Genomic DNA, 26916 nt, shown 5'->3' with positions numbered 1-26916 from the left:
ATGGCGTTCATTATCACTGGACTAGTATATATTTGTTTAGGGGCCAGCTGAAGGACGCCTCCGGGTGCGGGAATTTCTCGCTACATTGAAGACCTGTTGGTGACCCTCTGCTGTTGTTTTTTATTTGGTCGGGTTGTTGTCTCTTTGACACATTCCCCATTTCCATTCTCAATTTTATTTGATTTAAAAGCTGTTATATGAGCAAAGAATGTTAATCAATGTAAATTCCTTTGAAAAACAACACCTCAGAGAAGGCTTTTTTTCAAATGAATAATGCAAACAAGACATCAATAATATTATGCATCATAATAAACTGTGCCTTAAATTTCATTTTACGTTATCTTAAATGTTTTTTTGGTTTTGTTTTTCAGTCAGGAAGAAGCACAGCAAATTGATGAGGAACTATTTACAGAATATGCTTTCAGCGTTGATCAGCTTATGGAACTTGCCGGGTATAGTTGTGCTGTAGCGATAGCAAAGGTCAGTGAGTTTACGATGGATATGAATGAATGGTGATTTGGAGTTCCTTTTACACAAAAACGAAAAGCAAAACAACTTAAACTTCCTTTATTTACAAAAGAGGGGCGAAAGATACCAGAGGGACAATCAAATTCATAGATCACAAATAAACTGACAAAGCCATGGATAAAAAAGAAAAAGACAAACAGACAAATAAAAGTACACAGGAAACCACGTAGACAACTAAAGACTAAGCAACATGAACCCCACCAATAACTTGGGGTAATCTCAGGTGCTCCGGAAGGGTAAGCAGATCCTGCTCCACGCGTGACACCCGTTGTGAAACAATTGTAGTTATCGCAATCCCACTACAGTATCTTCTTTTTTTGTAAAAACCTAACAATATTAATTGAGTTAATAGTTTGTTTTTATAATTTCGTACTTTATTATGCCTTTTGTTGTTTTTGTTTATTCGAGCGTCACTGTTAAGTCTTTTGTTGATGAAACGTGATCTTGCGTTCATACGAACAAATTGTTAAGTCTGTATTAGTAATGAGTTTATTAACCGCAATACGCACTTCTGATGAAAGATTTGCAAGCACGAATTATGTCAACAGTGTTAATTGTACTGAAAACAGTGTAAACATTTTGCCTTACTTCTTCATTGTTCAACTCCGTCTCGCTTGTTGCGGCATTATCCCTCTTCAAAAAGAACTTAATCAATATTATTATACCTAGCATTTAACCAAGAGGTCTAAGTAGTCTGGATTTACAGCATGGAGAAAATGTCAAGACAATTAACACGTGATTTAAAATTTATATTTGCCATTTCATCAGTGAATTTTAATCGTATTTGTCGTCGTATAATCTTGATTTATTGAGGTTTAAATCCGATTAAGTACTACGTATTATAAATTAAGAGATGAAGTTTTACAAATAAAAAACGACGAGGAGTCATTGGTTAATTACCTGGTACTTTTGTATGAAATTGAAGTATTTCAAGTATAGATTTATTAGTAATCCAACAGAATGAAACATATAAAACAAAATAAAAAAAAACGTAATCCTATGATCTTTTAATTAAACGTTTCAGAATCTAATGTATTCTTGATAATATTTTTAAAAGCGTACACCAAAACTTTGTAATTGGTTTTAAACGTTCTAAACAATGGAAATTCAACCAATGACGTAACGTTATTTTCATTTTAGTGTACGAACAATGAGACTATCCATTAGGTGTATAATGGAAAATACCAAACACCATGGCAACAAATACAAAACAATCGAAATGAACAAAAACAAAACATTTCACAGAAATTTACTGAATAAACAACACGTAATACAACTGTTATGAATAATAGAAAATGGAAGAAAAATACTAAAGGTACAAGGAAATCAACAAGTCGAATTAAGACATAGCCATAAGAAAAAAACACGAGCATATCAACAAGTAATTAGTCATATACAACAATTCACTGAGCGATACGGACTTTTCTAACACTAACTGTTGCACAAGTATAATGTTCATTCAAATCAGTTTTGGGAATCAGATTATATATAATATCAAAATATACAATTGTAATATAAGTATTCTGTAAAATATTCTTTTTTTAATTGCAAGGCAATTGTCAAACATTGTTTAATAGACATTTAAATCAGAGTTGATGATCAGATTGTATCCAATATTAAAATATACAATTAGTATACCGTAATATGATTTTTTTAAATTTCAAGACAATTGTTAAACATTGTTTTGCAGACTTTTCCCTTAGAAAAGATGACGAGAGATAGTGGTGCTATACTTGTTTGTTGTGGACCCGGAAACAATGGCGGTGACGGCTTGGTGGCAGCCCGACATCTCAAGCTTTTTGTACGTATATATATGTATACAACTTTGTAGTTTTAAAGAATTTGTTTTTGATATTCTTCATGCTTCAATAGCGACAGGAAGATGTATAGTATTCGCTCGACCTCGTCCCTCCATACGTCGCAAACACATAAATTATTAATACGTTTATAATATATGCAGCAAGGTTCATACCTCCGAGTATGACAAACTCTACATATTATTCAGACAAAGCTATGATAAATAAATGACTATCGATACAAAGATTAAAACTATCTTGAGTCTGTTTCGCCTATCATAATTTTCCATGATATTGGGTAAAAATCATAACAGTTCAACAAATTAAAAAATTTCCAAGCATTATCATGCTGTACCGTGCAACACATGTTTAAAACGGTTTCGGGTTTGCTGTAGTATATTGCAATTTGAATATTATTCACTAAAAAGTGAATATCTGGCTTGTTTTAAAGTATTGTTTTTGTTTTCCTTTTAGTTGCATAAAGAATTTTGAAATCATAATACATCTAATACACTTAAATGTCGAGAAAATACACATGGCCGAATGCTAAACCTATCATTTGGCTTTCATGTTCGGATTAAGGAATATTTTTTGAGAATATGTCTTTTGTAGCTTAATTGTCTACATTTAAGTGAATTTTTAATGAAGTAATAAACACTAATTTATAAAGATGTGTTTTTTTATATGATCTAAACAGCAGAAGATTGTATTCCAATACCTTGGGACTCATAAATATCATGTGATCTATCGAATGCTACATTTAGACAAGATATAAGCAGAATAAAACAAATGAAAGCAAATATAAATTTTAAAGTAAGTTTTGCACGAAACGGTTAAAAAAAAAGCAAACAGCATAATAAATATAATACACTCTAAGGTGGAAGGTAGGCATATTTGGAAAGTACTCAACCTATCCTTTCGATTTCCACTTCAATTGATTTTTTATATTTTGTTGTTCGTTTTGAATTTTTAATGAAGGTATTTAATGATATTTCTTGAAGGACCATTTCATGCTTAACAATTAATTTATTTCTGCTATATAAAATTTATATCTACGTGAAGGTTCAGTGATGCTACCGTACAAATGTGTATGGATGAGTCTCTTTTTATGTGATCAGAATAGCAGCTGATTGTATTGCAATACCCTGGGACTTATTTAGATTATGATATCTAACGAATGCTACCAGTTAGACAAGACAAAAAAACAGAACAATACAATTAATAGCGCATATATCACTTGATACATTTACATATATCTTACATTATAGAAATTAGAGCTGCATTGTGTGTATCATGTGTGTTAGATAGGAAATCCTTTGTGACTATTATTCTCTAGTATATTACAAAACATATTGCTTTGTATGGAATATATCAATACTTGCGAGCATTAGTATGACAAAATGACATGTTTACTGGCTTTGATGTTACTTCATTTGTCGACAAGCATTCACAATGTGTCTAGAATCAAGGAATTATAAGGACTTGTTTTACAGTTTGTCTGTCGATCGGAGTCACGTGATTTTATCTCACGGTGATTTATTTGTTGTTTTGTCTTTTTTCTTTTGCTTTCCGTCTTGGATCAAATAACATGATCATATTTCTCTGCAATTGTGAAATGTTGGTTCTACTAATAAAAAGACGACGCCATGAAGATCAATGCTATCTTAAACAATTCCCTACAGTCTCCTTATGTATATAATATAACAAATTACAAATAAAACAAAATATATACAAAAGTTCATTGTTAGTGACGGATGCTCATTAAGATTTTTGTTGTTTTTTTTAAATTTTGTTTTCATTAAGATATTCAGAAACATTTTTTGAAGGAACATTTAATGTTCCTTTACAATTAACTTATTTTTGCTATATAAGATTTATGGTGAAGTTGAAATCATCCCTTCGTAAATTTTACGGACGCCATCACGAGTTGGTTGACCGTTATGGAATAACCGTTTCACAAATGACATCGGATATGTTCCTTACGTCGTAACTACAATCCCCTTCCCTTTCATGAATGTGACCTACCGAATTAGACTATTTACCGGATTTGTTATCACATAAGCAACACGACTGATGCCACATGTGGCGCAGGATCTGCTTACCCTTCTGGAGCACCTGATATCACCCCTAGTTTTTTGGTGGGGTTCGTGTTGTTTCTTCTTTAGTTTTCTGTGTTGTGTCATGTGTGCTGTTGTTTGTTTGTCTTTCATTTTAGCTATGGCGTTGTCAGTTTGTTTTAGATTTATGAGTTTGACTTTCCCTTTGGTATGGTTTGTCCCTCTTTTACATATAGGTGAAGATTCAATGATGTTACAAATACAAATATATAAGGGTGATATTTTTCTTATGTTATCAGAAAAGCAGCTGATTGTATTCAAATATCCTGTGACTCATTAAAATAAAGATACTGCTACATTCAGACAAAACATCAACAGAACAAAGCAAATATATTTTTTAAGTAAGTTTTGCACGAAATTACTTAACAAATTAAACAGCATAAATTAAACAGCATAATAAATACGGTATACTCTTAGGTCGAGAGTATACACATTTGCAAAGAAATTAACCTATCCATCCGATTTTTTATTTGTTTGTTGTTCTTTTTTGAATTTTTAAATGAAGGTATTTAAGGATATGTTTTGAAGGAACATTTCATGCTTTACAGTAAACTTAGTTATGCTATATAAACGTATTAATGTGAATATTCAATGAAGCTTAAAATACAAATTATAAGGATGAGTCTCTTTTTATCTGATCAGAATAGCAGATGATTGTATCCAATACCCTGGGACTCACTACCATTTTGAGATATATCGAATGCTTAGACAAGACATAAACAGAACAAAACAAATAAAAGCAAATAAAAAAAATTAAGTTATTTTTACACGAAATAACTTTATAAAGTAAACAGCATAATACAGATAATACACTATAATATGAGGATAGACACATTTTGAAAGAACTTAACATATATCCTTTCAATTTCTACTTAAATCGATTTTTGATTTTGTTGTTGTTCATTTTGATTTTTTTATGGCGGTATTCAGGAGCATTTCATGTAGCTTCATATGTAACTTATACCTGATTTATAAAATTTATAACTAGGCGAAGATTCAATTAAGCTACAATTACAAATTCATGGAGATGATTTTCGTTTCATGTGATCATAACAGCCGGTTGTATCTTGGGAGTCATTAGAATTATAATATCTAATGAATGAATAGTTAGACAAGACAAAACAATTAATAGCACATATATCACTAGATAAATTTACATATATCTTACATTGTAGAAATTAGACCTATTGTGTGTGTATGATGTGTACCGGATCGGAAATCCTTTGTGACTATTATTCTCTAATAATTTAATTTTGGATGAAACGCGTCTTCTGATTGGCCGACGTTATTTTGTTATAAGACCATAGACATAATTTAGTCATGTAACCGTGACGTCATCAACGTTTTTTCAAGGTTTTCTACGGTTTAAAATGGAATTTAGAATTGAATAAGAAATGACTGTAATATTTTTTTCTGTCTATTCGAAATAACATAAAAAATGTGGTGCACACTATGAAATAACCCGCTACGCGCGTTATTCAGTGTGCACCAAATTTTTTATGTTATTTCTTCATAGACAGAAAAAATATCACAGTCATTCCTTAAGTATATTACAAAACATATTGCTTTGTATGGAATATGTCAATAATTGCCAACATTCGTATGACTAAATGACATGTTTACTGGCTTTGATGTTACTTCATTTGTTGACTCTAATTCTTGACGTGTCTAGAATCAAAGAACTATAAGGACTTGTTTTACATTTTGTTTGTCGATCGGAATGACGTGATGTTATCTCATGGTAATTTTTTTGTTGTCATTTATATTTTTTTTGTCTTTATTCAAATAACATGACCAAATTTGGCTTTCAGTATTATCTGAAGTGAGGAATATTTCTTAATAACTTGTCTTTTGTAGCTTTATTATTGTCTATTTTAGTATACGTAAAGTTCACAATTAAGTGAATATGCAATGAAGAAACAAATACAAATTTATAACATGTTATAAGGATGAGTTTTTTTATGCGATCAGAAAAGCAGATGATTGTATTCCATACCCTGGAAATCATTAAAATTATGATATCTAACGAATGCTACTAGTTAGACAAGACAAAAAACAGAACAATACAATTAATAGCAAATATATCACTGGATAAATTTACATATATCTTACATTATAGAAATTACAGCTTCGTTGTGTGTATCATGTGTATTAGATCGGAAATCCTTTGTGACTATTATTCTCTAGTATATTACAAAACATATTGCTTTGTATGGAATATATCAATAATTGCCAACATTCGTATGACAAAATGACATGTTTACTGGCTTTGATTTTACTTCTTTTGACGACTCGTATTCACAACGTGTCTAGAATCAAAGAACTATAAGGACTTGTTTTACATTTTTCTGTCGATCGGCATCACGTGATGTTACCTCATGGTTATTTATTTGTTGTTTTTGTTTTCTTTTTGCTGTTGCTTTATGTCTTAGATCAAATAACATGATGATGTTTCTCTGGAATTGTGAACTGTTGTGTCTACTAATGAAAAGACGACGCCTTGAAGATTGATGTTGTCTTAAACAATTCCCTACAGTCTCTCTATGCATATAATATAACCACAAGAAATTTCAAATAAAACAAAATATATACAAAAGTTCATTTTAGTGACGGATGCTCATTGAGATAGTGATGTAACGTTTGTCAGTCCAATTTCTGTATGGGATCAAGTTTGTCAGAAGTGGATTTTATATGTCAAAAGTAGTTTTGATATTTCTAAGCATCTCACAGTTTGCCAGACAAATCAGATCTTCATATTTACAACAGAATATTTATAAGAAGAACAGTCAATCATTGGGGAATTTGAGTCACGACAGAATTTTATTCTATACCATGAACATTTAATTTGTATCTACTTTGACCGATATGTAATATATAAGTAAAGTGAAAGATATCAATTCTCAAGATATGGCAACCATAGATTATTTATAAGATAGAAATTATGTTTGATAAATACGATGATGCAGTGTACCTATATCGAAACAATAACTATGATAAAGTACATCACGGATATGTGTAATGTGTCATTCTATTATGCCGTCTAGTTTATATTTACCAGCTCTCTTTTTAAACTTTGTTTCAGAATTGAATTTTCCCTAGCATCTGCTTTCTTAAAAACATTAATTGATATTGTTTTTGTCCTGAAATTGATAAAAATCTATGATTTTCAAAATTAGTAAAACAGGCAACTGGCATACGATTTGGACTTTTACAAGTTTATAGTACTTTAATTGTATGATTTTAAGAACGAAAACATACGGCATACGTTTGACATACGCATTTTGTTTGTCATATCAGGGATGTATCGACACTATTTTCCATGTCAAGAGGTTGTTACATTAGCAAGTAAATAGCCTTAAATGCACCGATTTTTATACCAAAATCATCGTTTTTCAGACCATATAATTTCAACATAAGAAAATGCCTGTATCAAGTCAGCAATATGACAGTTGTAATCCTTTCATTTTAGTGTATCAAGTCAGTAGTATGACAGTTGTAATCCTTTCAATTTAGCTTTTGATTTTGCCTTTTGATAAAGGACTGTCCGTTTTGAATTTCTTCGGTGTTCAGTATTTTATGATTTTCCTTTTTTACAAGCCTTTACTGTTACCTTCATTTTGCAGAAAACATTACATTAATGTACAAAGCAAAGCAAGGGAATTGCACCTTTTGCTATTTGTAAATACGACTCGATCCTGTAAAAATCGTTTCAAGCTAAATATATGTTCAATATAGGGTTAATTCTGTCATTATGCACGACACGTTTCCAAATTACTAAGTGCACTTAATTGTTTTACAGTCAGAAGAGCACCATACTGTATACTCGTCTTAACATCAACACAACAATGTTAGATCTGTAAATTTGCTTTTGCAAGTTTTTTGTTCTTCCCTCGCCGGGATTCGAACCTATGCTACTGAGATACCGTGACCACAAAACAAATCACCTGGACTGTAGCCGTCCCGCTAGACCACACGACCACCTTTGCTTCAAAATGAAAATTTGGATATTTACAAATATATATATATATATATATATATATTTAAAAAGCTACTGCTCTTTAGATTTTAGTTAGATGTTTGTTGCAATGGCAAAGGTAGTTTTCTTCATCTGCCTATGTTTCTCGAATTGTATTTCGAGAACTGACCACTTTATGGCCAACATATCCCCTTTTAACTGAAAACGCAAGAAAAGATGAGACCACATTTCATTTTGTTATAAGTATTGTTAATCGTGTGTCATTTTTGTCTCGTCTGGAGAGTTGTCTCATTGGAAATCATACCACATCTTCGTTTTTATTCTGTGTTCTTACAGAGTTTATGCATGAAATAATTCTCAGTTTACCAAAAATATGAATGTTAAAGATGAAGTAATGCTCTCGCTCATTAAAACCCGGCACCAGTTTTGACATTTAATGAAACAGTCACAAACAGAATGCAATATAAAACTGGGTCAAACCTTGATTGTGGAGGCGACCTGCTACTGCTTGATTAGAGACACAATTAGATAATTATCTGAACTGTTAGAATAGTCAATTATATGAATAATTAAAATATAAGTAACCTGTATTAAATCCGACTTACTGGCTTAAATTAACGTACAAATTACAACCTTATTTCCACCATACTAATTAAGGTTATTTGAATTATTAACAATATCCGTTCTGTTTGCCCCCATGCGCTGTCTGGTCCGATAGAAGCAGAAACGAATCGACAATAAAAAGGAAGAAGATAAGCAACTTTATTACAAATATCTCCTCTCATTTTGTTTGTTTGTGATAATTAAGAATACTAATGTTTCATTTGGGAAGAATTATTAGAAATCATCGCATGTTTGGGTGTTATGATATGGAAGTTATAGTTAGAAAAATTCAATATCTTGTCAATTTAGACGGACGAGTGTTTGTATTCGGACTAATAATCTACATTGAATTGATGGCCCGTTGTTTTATATTGCCAAATACAGCAATGAAGTGTTCAAATTCATCGCATACAACCTGAAGTTATTGTATATTAACTGCATGAAGTATATTCAATATAGTTTAATAGTTGCAAGATATGAAAATAGCCCTAGAGAAAAATACAACGGTTTTACCGTGATTGATTGTACATTAACTGGACGAAGTCTACTTGATATATTATAATGGTTGCAATATATGAGACGAATGCCAACGACTAAGTATTCAAGTTTTCGAAACTGTTATCTTAGATGTGACCTTATTCATTTTTTTATCAAAATATAATTTTGTTGGGTTTCATTGAATATTGTTAATAGTTGAACTTGCATTATTGAAGATGATAGTAATCATAAATCGAGTGTAAAACTATTAGTAATTTTTATTTTTATTTCAGGGTAAAATAAAAGCCAACCTTTCATTTTATAACAGTTGTTATCCATCGTTTGATGTGTATGAGCTTTTGATTTAGCCTTTTGATTCGGGACAGTCCTTTTTTTAATTTTTCTCGGAGTTCAGTTCAGTATTTTTGTGATTTTATTTTTTATTGTTAACTGACAAAACACTCACTGCTCTGATATTTTATTTTAAGGTTTAACTAGTACATGATTCTTTTTCAGGGATATAAACCGTCGATTTTTTACCCAAAACGTCCAAACAAACCTTTATTCCAGAGCTTAGTTAAGCAGTGTGAAGGAATGGATATGCCTTTCTTATCATTTCTACCATCTGAAGCTTCTCTGATCAGTGATTCATACAACCTGGTAGTAGATGCTCTTTTTGGTTTCAGCTTTAAAGGGCCACCTCGGTCAGATTTTGCCAGCGTACTAGAAACACTGAAGAATGTTGAAGTACCAATAGCTAGTATAGATGTTCCATCTGGTAAGTACTAGTATACTAGATATAAGAAGATGTGGAATGAGTGCCAATGAAACAACTCTCCATCCAAGTCATAATTTGTAAAAGTAAACCATTATAGGCCAAAGTACGGTCTTCAACACGGAACATTGACTCCCACCGAACAGCAAGAGACATAAAGGTGTATATATATATTTAACTTATTGTTGGTGTTTATCATTGCAACCAGTTTGAATTTAAGAGTGAGTGAGACAAAATTACTTACTTTCTGCGTGAAATCAGACAATTTTAACGCACCTTACAGAAAAGGTGTTTAAACTCACAACTTGTGTTGACCGGCTATATATATATAGCTTTTGCAATACGAAACATACGTAAAACTTTAGTCTGTGTTGTAGGGTTCTTACATCAGCTCAATTTTCAAACAGTTACGGACATTGATAAAGATTTTTACAAAGCGAAATATGTTAACAGATGTTTTGGTATAGATTTTACATCAGGTCGAAATACTTTTCTCAACAGTATATAATGAAGTATTTACAATAATGATTAAAGTTTAAAATTAGGATATAGCTCATTGTACAATCTTCGTAATACAATTGAAGAATAGTTTACATTTCTTCTGAGAATTCAGATATTTTCAAACGATTTAACAAACTAAACATTAACTTCCTTTACGACAAGCATATTACATCTTCTTCACTTTATTGGATATCCCATTATTATTCTACAAAGCATTGTTATTCTTTGCTAGCATTTTTGGTAAAGAGGCAGACTTACATTTAGACTATAAAGGTAAATAATAGACAAGATTTTATACAAAATTATTGTTTTTTTTAAATCAATTTATATACCTACATAACCTTAGGCTTTGTGTTCTGTCACGATGTAGGAAACGGGTACTTTAAGATATAGGAAGATGTGGTATGACTGCCAATGAGACAACTCTGCATCCAAGTAACAATTTATAAAAGTAAACCATTATATATGTAGATCAAGGTACGATCGAACAGCAAGCTATATAGGGCCCCAAAAAATTACTGGTGTAAAACTATTCAAACGGGAAAACTAACAGTTTTTAGAGTGTATTTTTGCGAACAAATAGATAATCTTTTTGTGATTCCTGTTTTTTTTAGGTTGGGATGTTGAGAAAGGGTGCGAAGATGGATTGAAACCCGAGTTATTGATATCACTGACCGCACCTAAGCTGTGTGCTAAACTATTTAACGGAAAGACACATTATCTTGGTGGACGATTTATACCCAAATCTCTTGCTCAGAAATATGAACTTAATCTGCCACCTTACCCCGGTACAGATTGTGTGGTCGAACTTAAATCAAATGCCGAAATAAACGGGAGTGATTAATATTTACTACTATAATTCGTATATACTATGTGAGATTGGAAAGTACTTTCACGTGAGATATTACAGTATAACAACTCAGTGCTTGCTTAACCAACATCCCTTTTGATGATTTATGCCTTTATCAAAATTTCGTATTGTACTGTTTTACCTGTATGTACAATATATTCACCATCTATCTTCTGATTATAAGTAAGATACAGAAAAAAAGTGGAATCTGATATTGATATTTAATACTATAAGTCGTAAATGCTACATGCAAATTGTGAGATGAAATGTCTATTTTGAATAGACATTGCAGTTTGATTTATAACAGGTTACAGTGGCGCAGGAGTCGACTGAACAGTTACGGTATGTTGGGCAGGGGCTTACATAGCTTTTATTTTATCCTAGTCTTTAAGTGTAGGAGCTATTCAGTATCTTTCTTTATTTTCATATTAGTTTCAATAAAAAAAAAACGTTTCCGGAAAAAAGGGGGAAGTTAAAAAAATATTTCTAGAATCTGTTTTTTATGTTTATTTTATGATATCTTTTTAAGAATATTTACTGCTGCTTTAAAATCATTTGTCCTTAATTGATCTTCTATAAAGCTTTTAGATTAGTAGGACTAAAGTACTGATTTAAGTATGGGTAAAGATTGCATGAAATTCAATCAAAAATCGAATTCAATTTGTCTCTAGAACTGTATCTTCTCAGCCAAAAACATAGTGTAGTGTATGAACATTCCGGCGTGTAGGTGTAAAATACGTTGTGTATGAATCTATCTGTCCTAGATATAAATACAGTTATGTTAAAATGAAAATTGGTAACAACTATCTGGTTGACATCTTTGTTGATTTTTGTTATTCATGAAAACATGTTTCTCGTTGACCTTTTACCCTATTTGTTAACAATATAGCTTAATTTAGTGTCTATGATGGAAAAACGAGAAGAAGAATAAAGATTAAAGTCCACAGCTTATTATTATTATTATATCAGAAGATCTTCCATTTGATTCAAGTCATGCCAATATAACACTGCTTATAAAAAAGAATATTATATGTGATATGATTACCAATGAGACAACTCTCTTACACAGAAGTAAACAGCTATAGGTCATAACCCGGCCTTCAACAATGAACAAAGCAAATTCCGCATAGTCAGATATAAAAGGCCCCGAAATGACAAATGTAAAACAATTGTAACGAATTAACATACGGCCTGATGTATGAACAAAAATTGAACGAAAAACAAATAATTGTGTAACACAGGAACAAAAGACACTACTACATAACAGGCTCCTGATAGCAATATACAAAATGTGGTGGTTTGAATATGTAAGCAGGATTTCAAACCCCTCCCCATTTCCACCTAACCTTAGACAGTAATGTAACAGTACAACATAAGAACGAACTAATAAAAATCAGTTGAAAAAGGCTTAAGGGGGCTCCTGGGTATAAATGAATTTTTTTTTCTAATATAGGATTTCGCTATATTTTTTCATAAATGAACTTTATCATATACTTAAAAGAAAAATGAAATAAAAAAATGGGGTCACCGTTCATTTAAGCTAAAATCTGCCTCTAGAAGAAGCATACATTTTTGTTAATGTCCTTTTTTTCTGTTGAACTAATAGGAGAAACAGAGGAAATATCGAAATAAAAAAATAACCTTATATAAGAAATCGCTTAAATTTTACAATTATTTAGTTTATGTACAGCTTATTTGAAAACAATAATAAAAAATATAGGTCACCGATGAGTTAAAAAAGATATTTCAAATTTAAGGCCAAAAAATGGCATTTTTGCACCAAAGGGAGATAATTTGGAGCTTTTTCAATTTTTAAAGTCATCTGGGGCCAAACCAAATAATTTTTTTGGGTTGTTTTTTGTACCATATCATAAAGTAACAACTAATAGTGTAATAAATAAAATTTGTAATGAAAAAATAAAGGTTTAATTTTTTGCTAAAATTTTTGTACCCATGAGCCACCTTAACTCGTCTGATAGATACAAATAGAAATACATCTGACAAAAACATAAAGTGGACGTTGCCGGGTACTTGTACATTCCAACAGCAAAAAAAAAACACAAGTATAGATCTGCGAGTACTCGTATCTACTGACAGCTAGTTCAAGGCCAAAAACAACCAACACAAAATATAAAACTAAATTGTCAATTAGTATGTACATTAAGCATCAAAAAACTTCATAAACAGTCAGCGATAAACATGACCTTGTGCAATGCCAAGATACAAGTATCGGCAGATTAAAATTTTAGCCTAGCAAATAGTGGTGTTAGCCTAATAAATGTGGTAATATAAAACGTAAATTTGATTAGAACTACAAATGGTACTAATTTGAGTAAAAAGGCTTACATGTAACGATATCATACAAAGCGAAAGCGAATGGAACTAGAAAGAACAGAAAAACAATCCGCACTGTTTATATTATTATAGTTTGGTTTATATATCACTTCTAGAAGACAGTACCTAGAATACGAAGAAGACGTTACTAAGTTGAAAACTTGTGTCTTATCCATTTGTCATTTTTTAACAATAAAATATGTTTATACTACAAAACTAGAATATGCTTATTGTTATAAAATAAAATTGCCATGTCGTATTCTCATTGTAACTACTGTACTTAGTAGATAGCTTAACAATATAAGACAAATGTTTGTTGGATTACTAATGGTTGGACCCAAAGGAGTAGGTCCTGTAAGGGCCCATTTTGGCCTCAAATTTTAGGTTCATCTTATGAAAGATTTTTTACACTTTTTAAACACCTTCAGTCGATTCAATTAGTTTGTGTGAAAGATTTAAACTGATTTGGTCATTTCAGACGCTCAATTTCAAGCTTAAATATGAAAATCTATCAAATATGCCATAATATGTCAATTTTATAGATATTTTTTTGTCAAAAATGAACGTGGCCGCATCCGCGTTCACCCTCAACCTTTATATATGTTATGTATTATCATCAAATGCAACTTACGTTTAAATATTAAGAATGAACACAAATGCGGCCACTTTCATTTAAGACCAAAATCGTCTAGAATTTACCTCAAATGCTAAGATTGTGAAGATTGCAGTAGTTTAGCATGAATGAATGATGCTAGTACCCGATATATGTGAATTTTATTGTCAAAAACAGCCCATATTTATGTAGCAGAAGTATTATACTTTCCAATAAATAGCTTAAAGTTAACATTATAACAAAAAGTCAATTTTGAAAAACTGACATATTTTGGGGCAAAAAAGGAGTCTTACTGAACCTAATCCTTTTAAAAGTAAAAAAGGCTTAACAATACTGTGCAACGTGAATGGATCAAATACCAATATATAAAATACAAAATACAAGCTAACAATCAATAGTATTTACTAATGAAACTAGAAAAAAACGCTATCCGCACTTTTATAATACTTATTATATTTGGTTTAAATATCACTTCTGGCATAAAGTACTGAGAATTTGTTCATAGTAAATAAAATTATCATGTCGAATTCTCACTGTATCATTTTATCTCACACTTAAGCTAAAGGCCGTCAATTGAATTAAATGATTTTCTGTCCTAATAAGATGTGCAATTAGTGAAAGTTTGGAGACGTACAATACAATTATAAATGAACAGAAATGAAGGCAATATTATTGATCATGGAGTATCTTGTCTAAGTGAGGAAATGTTTGACTATAAAACAAATGTGTTGTGACACATTTTAGTGCATCCTACACTATATACAGGCCAATGTAAAAGAGGGACGATAGATACTAGAGGGACTGTCAAACTCATAGATCGAAAATAAACTGACAATGACATGGCTAAAAAAATAAAAAAACAAACAGACAAACAATAGTACACAAGACACAACATAGAAAACTTAAGACTAAGCAACACGAACCCCACTAACGTTATTGCCCTACTTTACCAGTCCGTGCTCTGTTTCACATTTTAATATAAAAAAAACATCTCCACTAAACAAAGTACTCAAGTTTTATATTTTTAAATTCTGGGCCTTTTAAAGCTGAATATGCGGTATATGTTTTGCTCATTGTTGAAGCCCATACGGTGACCAATATGTGTTTATTTCTGTGCTATTGGTGTCTTGTGGAGAGTTATCTCATTGAAAATCATACCACATCTTCTTTTTTATATAAACCTACCTTTTATAAAAATGCCTACATCTACGGCATGTGTGGTGGATAGTTATTTGGCAATCAAACAACATTTTCTATATTCTTATATTTATATATATATATATAGCCTATTGTCCTAAAATGTATACTTCAAAGTGTTACCAGAGGACTCTGCCATCAAACCAACATGGTCAATATTTATAAAAATACAGTCCAGGGACTCAATTTATACAATTTTCCAATAGCAAACGTAAATGACCGCCACCCTTAAAAAAAGAAGAAAACTGATCGGGATGTGGTCCTTATATTTGTGTTTGAGGTTATGGTGTGTATAAAGAAGGTCTAGAGATTGTAACAACAACAGCAACACATGTTTCATTTTCCTTCAGACACAGACGTGTACATGATTTAAATTCATACAAAATATACATAAAAGATAGCAGAGGCTAGTGTATAAAAGCACCTGTTTTTTTATGACAGAAATGTAAACAATGCATTGTTTTTTGTCGAGCCTTCGACTTTTGTCGAAAAAGCGAGACATAGCGATCCCTCACTCGGTCGTCGGCGGTGGCGTCCTGTGGTGTAAGTTTTTGAAATTTTAATAACTTTCTTAAACCATCATGGATTTCTACCAAACTTAGACAGAAGTTTGTTTATGATCATTTATTTTTTTAGATAATATCTAGAAGTAAATTTGGTAAAAAAAAATAAAATCCTGTTTTCTGTGTTTTTCTTATAAATGGACTTTTTTTCTGCCAGAAAACATTACATTCACTCTGTGGTTTAAAGTTTTTGAAATTTTTAATAATTTTTCTTAAACTATCCTAGATTTCTATTTAAAAATATTAATTTGTAACTGATTATTTAAACCCTAAAAAACGTTACACTATAAAATATAGTACTGATGCAGAAATGTCAGTACGAAAGCGATAGTATATGAAGTATTGTTTATGGTAATAGGTACAAGCAGTACAAGCAGTACAAGAACAATATCATTATTGAGAACTTGTGTCCCCATTTTTTTTATAAAACAAAACCAATAATGGAATATATAGCAGACTAAAATCGATTTGAAAGCCAATTGAAATACATAATTATGTGAATTACAAACAAACACGATTCTCAGAAGGTATAAGCATACAGACACCAAAAGATTTAGCGAATAATAATCATAATATTTGATATAGAAGTGTCAGACACCGTAACTTTAGATTCAATTCAAAAACTGTTTACTTAGTGGTTTAAAAAGTATCCTACGAGAAGAAATCAAGGAAAATTAAGAATATTGTGAATTTAAAACGTCATTGTATGCAGAAAATTATTTGAATATTTTGAATAATTTTATCTAAGAAAATCTATTCCAATATTCAGGGTTTTATCTTACACTTTCTTACAATTGAAACAATGATATACTCTCAATGAGAAGTTTGTCAAAGAATTTGTAAAAAATACGATTAAAAAAAAGTGACAAATGAACTTCATTTTCTTATAGAATGTCCTGCATACTCTATGGATAGAAATTTGTTATTTTATGTAAATTAAATATTTAAAGAATGTAAAGATTTTCACACCTTATATACATGTATGTTTAATAAATCTATATAGTTACATGTATGTAACTGTGGGTATATCAGTATTTTGAAACAGCTTGGCTATTTGTCATAAAAAAATCTGCTTTGAGAAAACTTTAAATTTTATGTAAATATTATGTTAGCAATTTTTATAATGTCTGTTTTGTTTTTGTTTTTTGTTTTGTTTTGTTTTGTTTTGTTTTGTTTTGTTTTGTTTTTTGTTTTGATTTGTTTTGTTTGGTTTGTTTTGTTTTGTTTTGTTTTGTTTTGTTTTGTTTTGTTTTTTGTTTTGATTTGTTTTGTTTGTGTGAAATCATTTTCCACTAACAACAAAAAACTTAAAATATTGGGCATTGAGATTTATAGTTCAACCATCATCCTTTAACTATCGTAATGCCATATTTTATATTGTGTGATGAGTAAGCTGATTTCTACAATCGCCCCTGCCCTGACGACACCAAATGTTAGTACACGACAAATTATATATGTACCATACAAATAGTTTTGCTTTTACATCTACAAACAATCTCTTGTAAAAAGACAGAGTACATTGAATTAAAAAGTACTACATAAAATTAGTGTTAGTTTAAACTGTGAGAAGTTCAGGGCATATAAACGTTGAAAATATGCCGCACAGCTCTATATTTTGACCTTTGAAAAAAATTGTAGTGCATATGAACTTTCAATTCTAGGATAAGATTTTATTCGAAACTTAATAGTAAAAGTGGTACAGTTTTAGCCGTAAAAGGAGTTCCTATGGGAAATTGAATTGTCAATATTTACAAAAATGCAACCGACACGGAAAACAAAATTGATATTTTTCAATGATATTGACAAGGAAAAAAGAGGCATGTTACTTATATCATCTGCTTTTGTCATTTGCATTATGTATAATTAATGATACATCACTCGCCTTCTACATCCCTTATATACAAATGTACCAAAGTTGATTGACCAGTGTCCAGTTGCAGATTTTAACTTCATTATCTCCTTATTTGAACGCAAGTATTTATATATGATGATGATTAATCGTGTTAATAGAGAGAATTGAGGCTGCAATCATGAAATGGACAGTCGTCTAGACAACAGCGGACTTTGACCGTGATTATGACATAATAAACTATAATATTAATCACACGTGGCATGACTTTTTTTTATCCTTATTAAAACATCAATCCTTTAATAAACACGATGGACAACTTGTTTTATATAAATGTAATAACAATAGAGGACGGCAGACATTTATGTGTGCGTGTGCGTGTTTGCATGTTTGTGTGTAAATGTAATAGAATTACCGAATACGAATTAATCGATGTACAGGGTTGCATAGACTAGTTGTTACATCGATATTGATAGCAGCTACGTACCCGCTACGTAGCTACTACGCTATTGAACTCAACCCAGGGCTGTGAGTTCAATATCGTAGCAGCTACGTAGTGCTACGTAAATTTTGAGTATCGAACGTCTAACTATAGACTAGCTGCTACATAGATATCAATAGCTGCTACGATATTGAACTCAACCCAGGTGTTTTGAATAAAACAAAACATTTCTAACACGAAGATGATGTTTATGGATCGTTTTAACTCGTATGTGTTCTTGTGCAATTGTCTACAAGTTTCGTTCCATTTTGGAATGTTCGGCTATTGACGAACGTAGAAAAAAGATTATTTTAAAGCACAAACCAAATAATTTAAAATGTCAAAATCATTTGTAAAGCAAAAATCCACCAACTAAACAAAGATAATAATGTAAATGTATTACTAAGTATACATTGTATGTTGAATAACTAATGAATGCTTAGAATCTCCTGTGTAACAATGTCTACTTGATTTTGTTCTATATTACGCATGTTAATTTATATGTGAATATGTCTATACCGTATTATATTTCATGATTAAAACATAAATCCAAAACTTGGTTTTTGCCAATTGTGTCGACCGAAACGAAACACGGAATACTATGCTGCTACTAACTAAATATGGATATATATGGAAAAGGTGATATACTTTGCATTAAGGAGGCAATTTAGGGCACGCCAACGAGTTTTAACGTGAACATTATGTCCTCATGTACATTGTGTAAGCTTACGTCCTATATCAAATACTTGCCACTGGTGACTATAGTGTTACGTGTATATATGTTCAATACTGATGATGATACATGTATGGCTCTTCCAAAACTCACCAGCTTGTCTGGCAAAACAGCCATTGGGCGTCAGAGTAAACTCGGACTAACAAAATCCTATATATATACATTTTACTCCCGCTGTGTTTATATTGCTGATATTGGACTACCAGTTAGCGATACCTCCATTAGTCGTCCCGTAAATTAGTACGCCAATGATTGATTAATACCATTGTTAACTCATTTTTTTTGTTTGCTTCCTTTTGTACCCGATTAACACAAAAACTCGTTTTTGTTCGAATCAAAATCGATATCACATTTCTTTTATTTTTGAATTCATATTTTTTATTTCTCATAGAAAGAATAATATGTCTTGTTTAAATCGATGTCATTAAGCGATAAACATTTTATAAGCAAGATGGACAATGATCAATATGCCGCCAGTGGAAGTCATTTTTCCATAATGCTTCGTAGCCACATGGCATATTTACAGAACAAATTGTTATGTGAAAGGATTTAATTAGAATAGCTTAAAGCTATATATTAGGCCAAATAAAAAAGCTGTGTTTTGTATTGCCCTACCCTCCCTAATTTTACGTTAAAATAGCCTACCCTATAGTGTCTTTTTTTTTTTTTTTTTTTTCAATTTTGTTAAAGTCAGAATGACCCTCCCATTATTCTTATTGACTCAATGTAAAATAAAAATTGTAAAATGAAAACAATCCCTACCTACCTACACTATTTTTTCAAAGATGTAATAGGAAACACACACATTATTTTTGTTTTCCTTAAGAGAAAGAGACCTTGATATCAACTCGCAGAGGGAGAGCGACATTATTTGATATGTACATTGTAATTCTAGTCTATTATAATTCAATCCCCGAACACATTACAACAAATTATGCAGTAAGTGATTACAAGGATAAAGTCTGCGGGCATATTTGTTGTTTATAAACTCAAACACAAATAGAAAAGAAGGACATCTTTATGTAAAACTTCTTGACATATACAGTGGAAATCACTTCTAACCTCTAATCACAGCTGTCAGAATCCGTCAGAAGAACTATTCTAGGACAGTATGTAGAACTGTCACTCTGACACCTTTTAGACAGTTCTAGCTAGAACAGTGCTAACCTAGAACTGATTTGGTCAGTCTAAGACTAGAACAGTTCTACGATTAGAACTGATTTGGTCAGTTCCATGATTAGAACTGATTTGGTCAGTTCCTTGATTAGAACTGATTTGGTCAGTTCCATGATTAGAACTGATTTGGTCAGTTCCATGATTATAACTGATTTGGTCAGTTCCATGATTAGAACTGATTTGGTCAGTTCCATGATTAGAACTGATTTGGTCAGTTCTACTGCTAGATTGTATTTAGTTAGTTCTATCCATAGAACCGTTTTAAACTGATTTGGTTAGTTCCATGATTAGAACTGATTTGGTCAGTTCTACTGCTAAATGTAGATTGTATATTTAGTCAGTTCTATCCATAGAACCGTTTTATTGATTTGGTTAGTTTTATGAGTGAACTGATTTGGTCAGTTCTACAGCTAGATTGTTTTTAGTCAGTTCTATCGATAGAACTGTTTTAAGAAGTCTTTGTCTTAAATATGAATAAGTCAAAAGAATATAATACTGAATGGTGACCACTTAGGTGCCCTTACTGCAGTGACGTCATTTATAACGGTTCCACAATCCTTACAGGTTTTGTCAGTTTTATGCCTAGATCAGTTTAAGTCAGTTCTGCTGACAGTTTTACGGTTAGAATTGATTGGGTTAGTTCTGCTGACAGTTCTACGGTCAGAACTGATTGGGTTAGTTCTGCTGACAGTTCTACGGTTAGAACTGATTGGGTTAGTTCTGCTGACAGTTCTACGGTTAGAACTGATTGGGTATGTTCTGCTGACAGTTCTACGGTTAGAACTGATTGGGTATGTTCTGCTGACAGTTCTACGGTTAGAACTGATTGGGTTAGTTCTGCTGACAGTTCTACGGTTAGAACTGATTGGGTTAGTTCTGCTGACAGTTCTACGGTTAGAATTGATTGGGTAAGTTCTGCTGACAGTTCTACGGTTAGAATTGATTGGGTTAGTTCTGCTGACAGTTCTACGGTTAGAATTGATTGGATTAGTTCTGCTGACAGTTCTACGGTTAGAATTGATTGGGTTAGTTCTGCTGACAGTTCTACAGTTAGAATTGATTGGGTTAGTTCTGCTGACAGTTCTACGGTTAGAATTGATTGAGTTAGTTCTGCTGACAGTTCTACGGTTAGAACTGATTGGGTTAGTTCTGCTGACAGTTCTACGGTTAGAATTGATTGGGTTAGTTCTGCTGACAGTTCTACGGTTAGAATTGATTGGGTTAGTTCTGCTGACAGTTCTACGGTTAGAACTGATTGGGTTAGTTCTGCTGACGTTAGAATTCATTGGGTTAGCTCTGCTGACAGTTCTACGGTCAGAACTGATTGGGTTAGTTCTGCTGACAGTTCTACGACTAGAACTAATTTTGGACATTGTACCTAGAATAGTTTCATACAGTTCTACTGTGAACTGATTCTGACAGTTCTATTTAGAACAGTTCTAGGGTAGTGCATTTAATTTCGTCCATTTCTACACGTCGAATCCATTTAAAATATCCCTTTTCCACTAAGAAAACATAAAAGACGATGTTTTTCAACTGCATTTTAAGATAATTTTTGCCGCATGAACATACATTATGTTTTGGTTGTAATGCAACACTGGCATTTCTAGTACAGGAACTGCTACCCGTTGTTGCCTAATTTGTGTAGTCTTCGTTAAAAAAAAACTACGGAACATTACTGGTACCCTATGGAAAATGCATTACGAAAAATTCAGCTCTTGTAACCATAATGCATTTCAGTCAAGGTTTCGGTAAAACGGGAGATAATCGAAGTTCGTTCTTAATGATAAATGTATTTGTCAAGTAATATATGCCTTATATGTACAAGACATAACAAAAGCATGACGTACAATGTATGTTTGTACAGTTTGTATTCTGACGATTATGACTTGTTATATTTGACAGAACGATGTATGGGGACAACGCAAATTTACGATAACTTGTACACAACAATGTTCTGCATCTCTTTTAATTGCTTTCATCTATGATTATCATGTTGCATGTAATTTGATTTCTTTTGATTATGAAAATTTAAAATAACGAACCGGGCAGCCAATTTAATATTAAAAATATCGAACAGGTAACCTAAAATACATTTTTTATACCATGAACGACATTTTTTTCTTAAAGTTTTTTACTTTCTTTACAATCGAATAATGGTTCCTTGTTAAACTCAGTCATCAACATTTAGTTTTACTTATTGTCCGTATAATATAACAAAGCTCAATATGATGTCTACTAAAAATGATCAGACCCACTTAAGATCTTGTAAGTATTTATCTAATCAACGAAGCAATATTGACATTTATATTTAAGATGATGATAAAGACGAAAATCGTTTTGTTTAATGGTTGAAATAGTAGATAAATAAAATAATAAAAGATCATCGCATACCTCATATTTGTTTAAATAAATTTTGTTAGATAAATAAGTTGTTTATTCAGTAAAAAGTCACAATCATTTATTAATGAATGTATGTTATGGATAAAAGATATGTAGTAAAAGAAGTCTTTCAGTTTGAGTCGTGTCTTTGTGATAAAATTGAGAAAGGAAATGGTGAATATGTCAAAGCGACAACCACCCGACCATAGAGCAAACAACAGCCGAAGGCAACCAATGGGTCTTCAATGTAGCGAGAATTCCCGCACCCGTAGGTGTCCTTCAGCTGGCCCCTAAAATATGCATAATAGTACAGTGATAATGGACGTCATACTGAACTCCGAATTATACACAAGAAACTAAAATTTAAAATCATACAAGACTAACAAAGGCCAGAGGCTCCTGACTTGGGACAGGCGCAAAAATGCGGCGGGGTTAAACATGTTTATGAGATCTCAACCCTCCCCCTATACCTCTAGCCAATGTAGAAAAGTAAAAGAATAACAATACGCACATTAAAATTTGTTGTTTTCTCTTTTAGTGAGATTTTGAACTATCAAAATTTTCAAATAATGTTAACATTACATTTATATAATTATAATTCCAAATTTAAACTAATAGGCTAAGCGTGAATGGTAAAGAAATATGGTCACTACGACTTTTAACGAAAGGTATTACCTACCAAGTCCCAATGTAATGGAAGGGAAGGGGCCTCCGTGTTGAAGGCCGTACCATAACCTTTAATGGTTTACTTTTATAAATTGTTATTTGGTTGAGAGTTGTCTTATTGGCACTCATACCACATCTTCCTATATCTATACATATATATATATATAAAAAAAAAAAAAAAAAAAAAAATTGCCAAAGCAAATTTACAGATCTAACATTATTGGGTTGATGTTTAGATGAGTTGTATATACATATACATAACTTCTATATTTGGGTGTTACAAACAATGCGGTAGAAGCAATCGTAAGTGCTGTAAAGCCGCCAACACTGACCACTCTTTCAGCAGCACAGTAACAAAGCAGCCATACAACATCTATGTTACATCTAATTGCAAAACGGAAAATAGTATTTATATTCTTACTTGTGGAACTTGCAAGCTGTAGTATGTTGGGGAAACAGAAATTCAACATCAGACTTAACAATCACCGGTCGTTCTATACAAAAGGAAGAAACTGTACAATTACGAGACACCTCTTACGAACAGGACATACTTTTGATAATATCCCCTTTCAAATAATTGAGGTAAACCAAAATTGGGACTCCGAAAGGAGAAAACAGAGAGAAAGGTTCTGGATGCATCAGCTACGTACTCTTGAACCTGATGGACTTAATGAGAGGGATGAAAACAGTCCTACCCGAAACCAAAGGAATAAATCATGAATTTCATTCTATTTAACTAAAACAACTATTTGTTTAGATTTAAAAATTGTTATGTACAATAAACGGCAAAAAATATGTTTTATATACCCCATCAATCAATATATTTAAACTTTTACACAAATTTTGTGTAGCCGTCAAGCTACAAAGATATTTTTTGTCATGCATCCGATTTCACCTAGATAGATGCACACGTCCGATGAAGCTAATTTGTTTAGCGAAATATTGCGTGAATAATATACAAAATATAACAACTTATTTTATAACACTCGTTAGTGTGTTAAAGTTACATTCTTAGACACTTATATAATTTAATTTAGTAACTGCATCAGTTTATTTACAAACTGATCCACACCTAGATAGATTGAATGTTGATTGTTGGTATTTTTAGACACTATATATACTATATAGGACTCGGATGTGCGATGGGGACGCTGAAGTGCGATGGTCACGCTGAAGTGCGATGGCCCACGCCGAAGTACGATGGTCCTTTCGCTTAAGTGCGATGGTTTTGTGTATGACGTTTGATTAATATGGCGTTTTCAACATACAACATGGATTCGCAGGCAGGAGAATAGGGTTTTGTAGATGAAGGTTTCATGCTAACAAAGAAAAGTAAGGGAATAAGAAAGAAACAAACAATTCAAGTCCCGAACAGTTTTAAGCATTAGATGTTGAGGTTAAAAAAAATATGTTTAAACATTTTAGGCAGCAAAGCGGCTGATAGATGAACTTGGTCAACAAATGGGCTAACCAGTATTCTGAATTTTGCAGCAGACTTTTTGTACGATAAATACAGTATACTAATCTAAATATTAATCTTAATTTATCTTACGGTAAGCGTCACATGATTTTATGAGGGCAATTTAAAAATAAAAAAAAAAATATGATAGTATTAGCAATGTTTCTATGATTTTGCTATATCATGTTCATATAATGTTGTTTTGTTCCCGAGATATTTTTGTTTTTGAAAGAACACCGTCGTTCTTGGTTTTTTATGGTTTCAGTCTAAAACATGTCAGACAGAAATTAACCTGACTAAACCCTACGTGTACTTCCCAATTTATCATCCTCATCTTTGTTTTTCGTGAAATAATTGACAAGCTTCGCTATTAGTAAAGCATAAATTTACTTGTCGGTATTTTTACTTCGTGAATACTGTTCCGACATTCAAGGTACAACATGTATAAAAAAATTGAAGAAGAATGTGAGCAATAACTAAGTTTTATCATATTTAAGTTTATGAGATGGACACTTCTTAGTTCTATTATAAAGACCTACACGCTGAATCTTTTTTTTTTATTTCTCCTTTAAACACCTTGTTCCATAATCTTGCGTGCTAAAAAAATAATTGGAGTCTCGTTCTAGACTCAAAGATGATTCATTTCACATCAGAATCTGACTGACGAAGGATATCTGTTATCCGAAATATTTATAAATAATTACATTTATAGTTACCTTTTTTTGTATTTGGAGTTGTTGTGTACACTTTTTTAGGCGTTTATATAATTTATTTATTGTGTACATGTATCGTTACTCGTAACGATCCAGCGCCCTCGTGGGGAAAATCGTTGACTATTATACAGACGTTTTATATATATATATATATATATATATATATATATATATATATATATATACAACTCGTCTAAACATCATCCCAACAATGTTAGATCTGTAAATTTGCTTTCGCAAATTTTTGGTTCTTCCCTCGCCGGGATTCGAACCCATGCTACTGTGATATCGTGACACCAAATCGCCTGCACTGCAGCCGTCCCGCTTGACCACACGACCACCTGGGCTCTACAATAATAAAGCTTTCAGTAGCCGTGTGTTACCTTTCCTCGTCAGTTTCAATCTAGCGGCGTACTACAGTACATGATATATAAGGCATGAAGATGTTATATATATATATAGCCGAATCAGATCTCCCTTTGAAAGAGTGCCAACCTGTCTTCATGCAAACACACCGTACAATCGCCCTTTAACAGGTCCATAAGATGCCTGTTTCAAGGCAGAATTCCAGCTTACCAACCAACCATTTCTTAATGTTACAGCCACTATTGTCGCTTCTCTATTTTAATCTATCCTCTGAAGAACCCAACAGTTACTGATTTATTGCTTAATTTTTGTTTAGACACGGATGTTGATGAAATATTTGCTACTGGTTGCACAACAATCATCTATCAATCAATCAATCAATGAATCAATTGAACAAGAATTAAAATTCCGCAACTGGCAAATTATTGTGTCTTTTACAAAGAGAAAAGAGACCTACCCGGAGATACACGAGTTATATATCTGTGTATCAATAGTGGTAGCTTACAAATGAAAATAGATATCTAACCAGAAATAGATATTACTAGTATTTATGAAATATTTGCTACTGGGCGCGCAGCAATCATCAATGAATCAATTGAACAAGAATAAAAATTCCGCAACTGGCCAATTATTGTGTCTTTTACAAACATAATTTCATATTTTTTGAAACATAGTGAAAAAGAGATATACCCAGGCGCTCGAGATACACTAGTTATATATCTATCATTAACAAATGAATATAGAGATATATCCAGTATTAT

General features: G+C 31.9%; 1 protein-coding gene across 7 annotated transcripts in view; it reads left to right on the top strand.

Moving 5' to 3' along the window:
- LOC143052693 (NAD(P)H-hydrate epimerase-like) overlaps window positions 1-12567 on the top strand; it is a 70636-nt gene extending 58069 nt beyond the window's left edge. For all 7 annotated transcript variants that reach the window (XM_076225780.1, XM_076225775.1, XM_076225782.1 and 4 more), the window contains 4 exons: window positions 372-480; window positions 2219-2329; window positions 10014-10275; window positions 11388-12567. In XM_076225780.1, coding sequence (XP_076081895.1) covers window positions 372-480; window positions 2219-2329; window positions 10014-10275; window positions 11388-11617 — 712 coding nt within the window. In that variant the 3' untranslated portion in view covers window positions 11618-12567. The remainder of the gene's footprint in view (window positions 1-371; window positions 481-2218; window positions 2330-10013; window positions 10276-11387) is intronic.
- The last annotated feature ends 14349 nt before the right edge of the window (window positions 12568-26916 follow it).

This window comes from Mytilus galloprovincialis, chromosome 11 (genome assembly GCF_965363235.1).
Source record: "Mytilus galloprovincialis chromosome 11, xbMytGall1.hap1.1, whole genome shotgun sequence".
NCBI lineage: Eukaryota > Metazoa > Mollusca > Bivalvia > Mytilida > Mytilidae > Mytilus > Mytilus galloprovincialis.
Note: the sequence above shows the minus strand (reverse complement) of the source record. Positions and strands in the feature narration are given on the sequence as shown.